At 32.1% G+C, this 12,432-nt stretch overlaps 1 protein-coding gene across 1 annotated transcript in view; it reads right to left on the bottom strand.

Moving 5' to 3' along the window:
* LOC127702764 (fibroblast growth factor receptor-like) overlaps nucleotides 1–10,367 on the bottom strand; it is a 29,893-nt gene extending 19,526 nt beyond the window's left edge. The window contains 2 exon segments of the mRNA XM_052207068.1: nucleotides 9,521–9,644; nucleotides 10,362–10,367. Coding sequence (XP_052063028.1) covers nucleotides 9,521–9,644; nucleotides 10,362–10,367 — 130 coding nt within the window.
* Nucleotides 10,368–12,432: the final 2,065 nt, after the last annotated feature.

The following is a 12,432-nucleotide window of genomic DNA, read 5'->3' as shown; positions in this document are numbered from 1 at the left end:
TGTTCTACTAAAGGTTGACACTACACGTTGTAAACTATTTGTGTACCAAGGATCCGAGCAAGTGCTGTTTGAGTATCTATTGTGTTCTATGAAAGGTTGACACTACATGTTGTATGTAATGTGTGTACCAATGATCTTGGCAAGTGCTGTTTATGTATCTATTATGTTAAATGAAAGGTTGACACTACACGTTGTATATTATTTGTGTACTAATGATCTGAGCAAGTGCTGTTTGTGTATCTTTTGTGTTTTATAAAAGGTTGACACTACACGTTTTATAGTGTGTGTGTACCAATGATCTGATCAAGTGCTGTTTGTGTATCTATTGTGTTCTACGAAAGGTTGAAACTACACTTTGTATATTATTTGTGGACTAATGATCTTGGCAAGTGCTGTTTGTGTTTCTATTGTGTTCTATGAAGGTTGACACTACAGGTTGTATATTTTTTGTGAGCCGATGATCTGAACAAGTGCTGTTTGAGTATCTATTGTGTTCTATGAAAGGTTGACACTACAGGTTCTATATTATTTGTGTGCCGATAATCTGAACAAGTGCTGTTTGTGTATCTATTGTGTTCTACGAAAGATTGACACTACATGTTGTATGTTATTTGTTTACCAATGAATTGAGCAAGTGCTGCTTGAGCATCTGTTGTGTTCTATGAAAGATTGACATTGCACATTGTATGTTATCTGTGTACTAATGATCTGAGTGAGTGCTGTTTATGTATCTGTTGTGTTATATGAAAGGTTGACACTAAATTGTATATGTTGTTTGTGTACCAATGATCTGAGCAAGTGCTGATTGTGTATCTGTTGTGTTCTATGAAAGGCTGACAGTATATGTAATACATTGTTTGTGTACCAATGATCTGAGCAAGTGCTGTTTGCGTATCTATTATGTTCTACTAAAGGTTGACACTACACGTTGTATATTATTTGTGTACCAAGAATCTGAGCAAGTGCTGTTTAAGTATCTATTGTGTTCTATGAAAGGTGGACACTACATGTTGTATGTAATGTGTGTATCAATGATCTTGGCAAGTGCTGTTTGTCTATCTATTGTGTTATATGAAAGGTTGACACTACACGTTGTATATTATTTGTTTACCAATGAATTGAGCAAGTGCTGCTTGAGCATCTGTTGTGTTTTATGAAAGGTTGACATTGCACATTGTATGTTATGTGTGTACCAATGATCTGAGTGAGTGCTGTTTATGTATCTATTGTGTTCTATGAAAGGTTAACACTATATTGTATATGTTGTTTGTGTACCAATGATCTAAGCAAGTGCTGTTTGTGTATCTGTTGTGTTCTATGAAAGGCTGATAGTATATGTAATATATTGTTTGTGTACCAATGATCTGAGCAAGTGCTGTTTGCGTATCTATGATGTTCTACTAAAGGTTGACACTACACGTTGTATACTATTTGTTTACCAAGGATCTGAGCAAGTGCTGTTTGAGTATGTATTGTGTTCTATGAAAGGTTGACACTACATGTTGTATGTAATGTGTGTACCAATGATCTGGGCAAGTGCTGTTTGAGTATCTATTTGTGTTCAATGAAAGGTGTACACTTCATGTTGACTGTTGTATATGAAAGTATAGTTTGATTACTTTTTGCCTTTTTTTTTTTTTTTAATATGTTTTAGTCTGAGCATGTGTTGTTTTTGTGTGTACCGTTGTTTTTGTTTCTTATGGGGTATTTACATAAGATGTTCTTTTATGTTGTCAAAATGTAGTTGTAATAAACTTTTTTTCTAAAAAAAAAAATGAAAATTACAGGTTGTGAAAAATTGACACCAGATATATAGATCATACAGCATAATATTTAAAAATCGACTGTTATTTGTTTACTGTTCTTTGGCGTTTTTTTTACTATTCTTGTTGGTCTGGCCAAGTCCTGAGTGTTAACTGTTTTGTTTCGTAGTGAGCAAGTGTCGTTCTATTTTGAGTAAAGTAATGTATGATTACCATTTTGTCTGTATTTGTTTTTATTAGGTTTTTTTCTGGTTTAAACAAAGTGTTGTCTGTTTACTGATGTTTTAAATGTTTTTTATTGGTTTTTTTTTAGCATGCGTTGTTTGTTTAATGTTTTATTGTTATGTTGTGGTCTGAACAATTGTTTTTGTTTGCCGTTTTTTCTTGTTCTGTTTTGGTCTGAGCAAGTGTTGATTGTTTACTGTTGTTTTTTCAAATGTTTTGTGTTCCTCTGTTCTGTTCTGAGCACGTGTTGGTTCTTTATTGTTTCCATTTAAGGTTTATGTATCGATTATGTTTAAAGTTATATGTCAGAGTGGTATTGTAAGCTATTATAGATTGTATAAACATCTAAATACGTTCATCTTATAAAACATGTAATTATTTTAAAGGATAAGGCGGCATTTAAAATTTCATCTTTTTTTTCTTAATTCAAAGAGTATATGTTTTACCTTGAAATTGTTTAATCAGAAATTTCGATTACTTCTAACAACGATATTCCGCATAAATCAATTAAATAATCTGTATTATTCTGTATTATCAATTCTTCCCTTGTTTAAACATTTCTGTTTTAATGGGGAAAAGCAAAGAGTAAAAACATAAAAAGGAAAAAAAGATAAAAGAAATACCAGAACACAACATATCTAAACTTGAAAAGATTTAGTCAAAGCGTTTTCATGTTTATAAACGGATACTGGTTGGCAGCCGCCCGACCGCCCGCCATATATCCCAAATTCAATAACCAATTTCGAAAATCCGGTTGAAAATGTGAGTTCTTATGTGTCAGAAGTTTTTTTCTTGGTAGAATACCCGACCCCATTCGACTGAATTCAGATAATCAAAAGAAAAAATGCACAATAGGACTTATTTTTTTCAATTTTAAAACGGACTAAAATCTTGTCCACTACTTTCAGCTGTGCCATCTACTGTGCCATCTAAACCACAAGTTGCATCAAACATTTTGTATTGCTTTTATTGAGATAATTTAAATGTCAACTTTCAGCTAAAACTCATCTCTTTTTTTTTTTTATTTTGCAAGTACAACCACTTTTTAACTTACATGTAGGTACAATTGCCACAACAGCAGCAGAAGCATTCCCAAACCTTCCATCTAATGATTTTGCTGCCACTCTGATGCCATATGTCAGTTTTTCCAATCCTGTAATTTCTGCAACTCTGTAAGGACTAATGTCAATAGACTGCCAGCTGTCCAAATTTTCTACGTCAAACGGGCTGTAAAAGATCCGATAGCCAGAAACAGGGATGTTGGTTCATTCCATGCGATCCGGATGGTCTTCCAACTGCTTCTACTAACAACAACCTCTTGTGGTGCAGGGGGCACTGAGAAAAATCTAAAAAATCTTACAATTAAGGAACACATTTTTTTATAATAGCTTCAATATGATGCAAAAACTGGCACTTATAAAAAGTACTGTTCAGATTTTGTAGTTTACAAACAAATATCAAGTACATAGGCAACAATATTAAACAGTGTTTATTTAAAAATGAGATACAGTAGGACAATAGTAAATAAATAATCTTATCTCTAGTGCTTTCCACTGAGAACCAAAGTACATATATTTATTTATACTTATCCACAAAACTTCTAGTGTACTGCACTCAGTTATGTGGATGTTTACTTATTACCTTAACAAGCACTATATATTATACATTATAATATCTTACAAAACATTTCTTATAGATCTCTAAATAATCAACATTTAGCTTGAATAAAAATAATGCCTAAAAGATATAGCATTTCTGGATTTGTAACAAAATATTACATGCTGAAAAGCATCTATATGCCTTCATTGCCCTTTACCCTGATTATCTATATGCCTACATCTCTCCTCGCCTGAACATTATTAACCTACATTGCCCTTTGCCCTGAACATCTATATGCCTATATTGCCTTTTGTCCTAAACATTATTAGCCTATATTGCCCCTTGCCCTTAACATCTATAAGCCTACATCTCCCCTTGCCCTGAACATCTATATGCAAACATTGCTCCTTGCCCTGAACATATATATGCCTACGTTGTCCCTTGCCCTGAACATCTATATGCCTACATTGCCCCATGCCCTAAACAATGTTTGCCTACATTGCCCCTTGCCCTGAACATCTATATGCCTACAATCCCCTTGCTCTGAATATCTATATGCATACATTGCCTCTTGCCCTGAACATTATTAATCTATATTGCCCCTTGCCTTGGACATATAAATACCTACATCTCCCCTGCCCTGAACATCTATATGCTTCATTGCCCCTTGCCCTGGACATCTATATGTATACATTGTCCATTGCCCTGAACATCTATATGCCTACATTTTCCCTTGCCCTGAACATCTATATTCCTACATTGCCCCTTGCCCTGAACATCTATATGCCTACATTGCCCCTTGCCCTGAACATCTATATGCTTACATTGCCCCTTGCCCTGAACATATTTATGCCTACATTACCCTTGCCCTGAACATTATTAGCCTACATTGTCCCTTGCCCTGAACATTATAAGCTTATATTGCCCTGAACATCTATATGTCTACATTGTTCCTTGCCCTTAACATTATTAGCCTACATTGCCCTGAACATCTATATGCCTACATTGTCCCTTACCCTGAACATTATTAGCCTACATTGCCCCTTGTCCATGTGCATAAATGGCAAACATTCCCATGTGTAGATGGTGATGATGATGGTGATGATGGAGGTTACCCAAGCGACAAATTAATATGCGTATTCAGGACGAGAACATGTTAATACAATATGAAAATTAATTCTGCTTTTTACTAGACCGACACGCTGAGCCGGGTTATTAACGTTCTAGTTCACAAAGTAACAGTCCGCAGGAAGACATGTCACGTTACCTGGCCCCATTATCTGGACTCTGATCCGACCAGTCTTTACTCTTACTTCTTTATGACGCGTGCTTAGCGGAGAAGCAGCAAATACTAATATTAAAGTCTTTGCTTTGACCCGATCGGGTTTCGAACTGACGACCTCCTGCACTCGAAGCAAAAAACGCTACCATGAGACCACCGAGGCGTTTCCCATATGTAGAAATGGCAATTTAACATCCCAATGTGAAGAAATGGAAAACATCCAAATATGTAGAGATGGCAAACATCCCAATATGTAGAAACGGCACACATCCCTATGTGTAGAAATTGCAAACATCCCTATGTGTAGAAATGACAAACACCCCCTTGTGTAGGAAAGGCAAACATCGATCCACATGTGTAGAAATGACAAGGATAATTGTGTACCAAGCTTGCCTTCTGTTTATCAAAAGCTTCTAGATGTAAATATTGTTAAAGTTTGATTTTAATGATCAATTGACAAAATGAAATCTTTCTTTTGAGACATTTTACACAAGTTACAACAAATGTTGTTCGAATACCTATTTCCATCAGTCCTGTGTTCATTTTTCTCAAAAAAGAAGATCAAAATATCAAATGAAAACAGTAAAAGCTATAACAAATAGACATATAACAGCCTACATAAAATCTGCTGCACACAGATCATACAATTATTTTCTTGTTCACGCTTTTCATCTGTAAATGTTTATAAAAAAATATTTTTTTCTATGACAATTTATACAAAAGCACACAATCAATTCAAATTGGTACACTATGCATGTTGTAGTTCAAAAGGTGTGTTTACCCTTTAATCACAATACCTAAGTTAAAACAAACAAATCTTAAAAAATAAAGATTGCAAATATAAATTGTATAGTGTTCTCTAACGTGCAGTTTCCAACCTAAGTTTTCCAATATATACTGTAAATTTTGACTTATCTTTTGAAAACAGGCTTTTATAAATCAATTTTGTTATTAACCAATTTTATAAAACATAGATATATAGTCTACTTAAAACTGCAGAAAACAGTTGTCATTTCACAGATCAGTATCACCCTACATCAAACTGCTTAAAGTATTTAATAACAGGTATTATATAGTTTAATTATAATATTGTTCTCGATTGTTCTCGATTTAGAAAATGAAATGTCATCAATTTGGTTTCCATGGAAATTCAATTTGCATCCAAATGAGGGTGAATATTTGGATAAATAATACTTTATTTAAAGGATTATGATTGGTAAAAAGCAACCTCGTCCAGACCGTGTATATTTCATATGGGGTTAGTAGGCGTGGTTTATTTCAATACACTGTTAGTTGTGGTGTTACTTCCCTTTGTAAAAACAACACGGTGTTGAGGAAAATCTAAAAGGTTTCAACAGACGAAGAAATTGATGATGAACGATTGCAATAAATTCATTAAAACATATTTAAAGCTTACAAGTTGTTACTGTTGGCATTTAAAAATATGCATGTATACCAAAAATGAGGACTACACAAAGAACAAATTTATCAGACCCTTTCAGTCAAACTATCTATACTCCATAATACTCTATACAAAGCACATAACTATCGTATTTCACCTCAAAAGCTAGTCAAACTTTAAACAGACTTATTCAGAAGGGATATAGTTACGATACTGTTGTCAGATCATTAAAGATGGCATTTTTTTTTTTTTTTTTTAGATTGATATTGATTCACTCATAGGGTCTTTGCATCGGAAATAAACACATTTATTCTAAAACCAGCTGTTGGCATGATACAGGTTATGTTCTTCTCATATATTTTATGATGGTATGATACTAAACGGCTAACGGGAGGGATTGTGCATGATTTTCTTATGATGAAGACATAATTTTTCAATAGGTTTAATTGAGGTGTGGAGTTGGTATGTCAGTAACTGCTAGTAGTCCTTTGTTAATTTATGTATCATTGTCATTTTGCTTTTTACTTCTGTAACCTTTCCTGACATCGGACTCGGACTTCTTTTAAACTGTGCGTATTGCTGTGTGTTTGTTTATTCTAGATTGGCTAGAGACAACCATTCAAGGCTATATAAAATCAAGTGTTTACTTTTTTACTTGACATGTTTGGTTCTTCATATCCTCATTATTTTAGGTAATTACATCAGAAATTTGTTAATTTTTTTATAGTGTACATCAATTTAGCTCTTGAATTGTGGGATGTGTACATCAATTTAGCTCTTGAATTGTGGGATGATGGACATTCTAATAGAAAAAAGAATCTTCACACATTTTTGTTCAGACTGATTGTATCTAGAATATATCATTTATTTTTAGTCAACAGAGTCTAGCAACAGATCTACATACATGTAAATTGTATGACACTTCATCAAAAAACTTTCAGTGCTTTTATAACTAATAAAAGAGGATTCCCAAAGGGTAAAACATATTAATGGTCAGGAAATACAATAACGAAAAACAAAGGAAAACCACTTTTGAAGTTAAAATGTCTATTTTCTCTGAGCTATTATCAAATTAAACTGAAAGGAACTAAAGTCATTGAAGTATTTTTCAAACTTAACACATAAGTTTATAAATCAGGTCTCATCAACATTATAGGCTGTTTAAACAGAAAACCCGGTTATTCTTACATTCATTTTGTAACTGCCACCTCATTTTGTCATGAGAAACACCATATAAGATTTGAAAAGCACTGGATCAAGCATTCTCAAGTTTTCGCATAAAATGGACATACAAATGTTATTTTCCAATCAATCTAGGACCATTACCTCAGATTGGCAAAAGTGAAAATCATCAGTATCCATCTTTATCTCTATTTTGAAATGAAAAACACCTAATTGAATTTAAAAATCATTGGTTAGATGGTTTAGACGTTATTGCATCAAAAGGAAATAACAGAGAGGCGAGTGATACCAGAGGGGCATTCAACCGCATAAGTCGAATATAAACTGACAACGCCATGGTTAAAAAAGAAAAATATCAACAGACAAACAACAGTACACAAAACACAACATAGAAAACTAAAGACTGAGCAACAGGAAACCCACCAAAATCTAGTGGTGATTTCATGTGCTCCGGAAGGGTGAGCAGATCCTACTCCACATGTGGCAACCGTTGTGTTCCTCATGTTAATACAGACCCGGTAATGAGTATAATTCGGTAGTTCACATTCGGAAAAGTGCCATTTCACTATCAATCAAGAATATAATATATATAAATAAAAGCATAAATTGTCAATATAGTACTTGACCCTTATTTTATCATAAGGAAAAACATATTTAAAACATTTGAAAGCATTGGTTGAAGAGTTCTCAAGTCATAATTGCATGGAAACAACAAAGTGTGGTTTTTTTTTTTTTCGAAACATTCAGGGATCATTTCAACCACTAAAAACAGATTTCTGTCTGAAAACCTACTTAAAATGTGTATAGACTATCTAAATCTTGTCAGCTAGGCTATGTTTTGGATAAGACAGGAATTATGTTATACTTTTTCCTAACTTTATTTCTGATTGACATATGAACAATGAAGTTTTATTTTTCTTATGCTAAAAAATGTAGGATCATATCAATTTTCATGGAAATACGTTTAAGTGACCAATTAGCTTGACACCTAATTTTAACTCCAAATTAATATGCATATAGAATTTCTCATTCTTAGTCATTCTAACTTACATTTAAAGCATATCTTGACCCACAGAAATAGAAAGTGCATGCATGACCTGTTTGTCTGACTCTAAAGTATAAATAGTAGAGTTTATAGAATACATCATTTGTTTTTCCCCTATAAGATTTTTTTCTGAAAAAGTACTTATTTCCTTATTCCTATAAAACTTTTCTTACACAATAGTTTCTTGTGTTTTTTGTCGCACAATGTTGTCCTCAAAATTGGTCATGACATAGCTTTGATTGTTCTTATAATTTTTTAATAATATTTTCTAAAAGTCATCCCGACAAAAATCCCAAAGTATATGATTACTATCATAACTATGTACAATCTTTATATACACCAATAGGAAAACTAAATAAAATTCCTATTGCCCCCTTATCCATCCTCTCATATATTAGTATCTACCTTAGAGTTACCTCAGAACAGATGCTGAGTTTCTTGTTTTTAAGATGATAGATATTTTTACAACATTAACACTTGTACTTGATCCATGATAACTTGCATAGTTTACATAAGTAGTAAACAAACAACAGTAGGCTACAAAGAGGGGCCATACTTAATTTAAAAGAACTTAAATACTACAAACAGAAACATATTCTGTCGAAAAGTTAACCCCTAGGAGCCTCATCCCTTGCAATATAACAAAGTATATAGATTTCTGTAAATCATTTAGTATGTTTGTTCAGTTATTAAAAACTGATGTCTGATTTTTCTCCGATATTTCTGTAATACTAAAATTAAATAAAAATAATAACCCAATCCGAACATTCATATAATGAAACACCTGGAAACGATATCATTTAAATGCAACACAAAATCTAAATTTAGAACCAAGATAGTCATATGTTACAATACAAATTATAATTTGACACAAAACCAATCATATTTTTTTTTACGTTTGTCTGTTTGCATGAAAATTGGATATAGATCTCACCTAAAAAAAAACTAAAACATAAAACATTCACAGAAAGTTTGTCTCACTTACATTTTTGTGATAAAATTCCTGACCAACTAATTATTACCATCAAAGAAAACAAGTGTATAACTGATAGCTTCAGATCCATGTTGAAATGCCTGTACTGGTATCCTGTTGATGTAAGAGCTGTCTATAGAACTACCATTGATGTTCTTATGGAATAAATGTACCTGCAAAAATAAGTGAAAACAGTCATGCTTTTTTCAAATTGTTTGTTCCTTTAAAAAAAAAAAAAAATTCTGCTGAAATTAGTGTTATATAAAAATATTCAAAGAAAGATGTGTCAAGAAAGATTTGTTGGTGTTCTAATTCATTTTTCTTTACATGATTAACAAGTTCTATATTCTGATTGTTGGTTGCTTAACGTCCAGTGGTAAATAGTTTCTATATTCTGTAATTTCTATCCATATCTAAACCTATAGAGGTCACTCTATTTGCTATATGCTAAATGTGTTTTCTTTGTTTTCCATCAGGTAACAGAAATTATCTGATATTTCATTAACATCCTAATCCCATGTCCCTTTTTAAAAATAAGGATTTTCTTCCTTTCCTAATCTTTTTTAAATCATATTTCTCCCAGAAAATGATATTATCAGAGAAATTTTCATTTAAATTCAAAGAGGATGTAAATGGTAATGTAAGGTATTATGAATAGCCACATATAAAGAACATCATATGGCTTTTTCAATATCACACCTTAGCAATCCAAGACATAAATTTAATCCCAAGACGTGCTTAAACGGCTGTGGGTAACTTAAGTTACCCACAGCCCAAGATGGCGGACTCTCAACCAGTTGATATATAATTGATACAAAATCTACTTTTTGCTACGTTTTTCATGCTCAATGTAAATATTGATAGGATTATTGAATACAGAAATCACTTACCATCATCATACATTTGTTAAATTTGAATTCACTTTAGCACAAGGCCAACTTTTAAAAATGCATAAGATGTCCGTAACTTATTAGTCAAAACTAATCAGACTGTCCGTAACTTTATTTTCGGATGTTGGTAACTTTTTTTTTTTCAAAATTGTAGATTGACAATTTCAATAATTTAAGGATAATAAACACTTTCAAACACCTTAATTATTACCTAGATTTATATAACTACGATATGCTTCAAACTAACCAAGAGAAAAAAGAACTTAGCTATGAAAAAAACAGACCAGAGTGTCAAGGATTTACCGTTATTTTTTTTTAAAATTATTCCCGATTTTCATCTTCCGCCAATGGATCGTGAGACGCAGGTATTAGAAGGACCGACTGAAGAATCAGCAGTAGATTCTACTGATACCATTGTAGTGGTAAGTACATTTATCATACCAAACTCCTTTTTAACATTTAGATGTTAGATAAGTTGAGATATGAGTATTCTCTACAGTACACCGATAAACAGTCCAATATTCAGTTTTATAGAAACTACCCACAAATCTTTCTGGTTTTATGGAAACGATAAAAGGCATTCCTCTTAGATTTCTAACTAAAATTAATAGATTACTTTCGAGTTCGTTGCAGTTCCGTCAAAAACTTGGTTTTAGTGAACAAATTAAATTTTTATACTTGATAATCAACACTGCTGTTATTAGGGATTTGTGATTAAGAACCCAAGGAACAAACATTATTTCTAGTTTATTCAGCATAATGACGATCAAGAAGACGTTTGACGAACTTAAATAGTGCAAAATATATATGCGATCCTATCTATCTAGTAAATGACGCCATAAAGGCGCACTTAATTGACGAACTTTTCCGGTGAAGGACGTAACTCGAAATTAGTTTATTGATTTTTCACCTATATTTTGTTTTATTCTCAGTATGTCTCCTGAGGTATAAAAACAAATTGCGAAAGGGGGGGGGGGAGTATTTATATGATCTATTATTATATATAAATGTTTATTCTTAGAGATTCTTAGTTAATATGTACAGTGAAAAGGAAAAGAAATAATTGAAAAAAATTATTTTATCAATACAAAAATAATCTAATTGCAAAATTCGTTATTTAACCCTTTGTTATCAGATGACTTCTGAAACTTATGTTTAAATATGTTCTGAATAAAAAAGGATAACGTTTACTGTAATTTAAAACGTGTAAATTTTAAAGGATGTTTCACTAAATAGTATAACTAGTACAAATGTATGTATACAAGTTTATTGTTTGTTTCTTGTTATTAAACTTTCCAATTTCACTAAGTGGCCGCATAGGAGATTCCATTGTAATTTTTCAAAAGTGCAGAATTGTGCTTTGTTTACAACAGGCCAACATTTCTGTTTGTGTGTTTGAAATTTGTAATGACAAAATCACAATTTTATTAATAGCCGCTTGAACAGTAAATTTGCGTACAAAAAATTATATGCAGTTACTGTATAAATCTTAATGAAAAAGGCTAAAAATGAAATTTTGGCCCAATAGACAAAGAAACTTAATACTTATTACAATTCTGCGTATTAGTTCCTAAAGAGTGGAGTTCTAATGTAATGAAACGGTCCAACTCCTTTTTGATCAGTGTCACTTGTATATTAACTATAAATTGCCACACAAAAAAAGGGGCAACACCATGGACTCCTCTTCTGTCTCTGCCACTGTCTGTACTTGGAATTTATGTTAGACTTTTTAAAGAACCAATGTTTTTGGACTTATTCATTTAAACTTACAGATGTTTGGTCAATTTTGTTGGAACACGCCCAATGGTTTATCTTTTCAGATAGCAAAATAACGAAATTCTGATAGTTTTAAAAACTTCATCTGAACGTTTTATTAATATAAAAATTATTATATTTTTTGTTTTATGATTATATTATAATTGTTATATATCAATATACAAATGGAATGAGTAAAGACCTTATTTACATATTATCAACTTTTTCATGAAATGAAATAAGACAACATGTACATATGGAACACTTTATAACTTTTGCTAATTTTGTAATGATTTAAAAAAAAACATAAATCTGT

The sequence above is a fragment of the Mytilus californianus genome, unplaced genomic scaffold (genome assembly GCF_021869535.1).
Source record: "Mytilus californianus isolate M0D057914Y unplaced genomic scaffold, xbMytCali1.0.p SCAF_5, whole genome shotgun sequence".
In the NCBI taxonomy this organism is placed as follows: Eukaryota; Metazoa; Mollusca; class Bivalvia; order Mytilida; family Mytilidae; genus Mytilus; species Mytilus californianus.
This window is presented reverse-complemented; position numbering and strand designations above follow the sequence as displayed.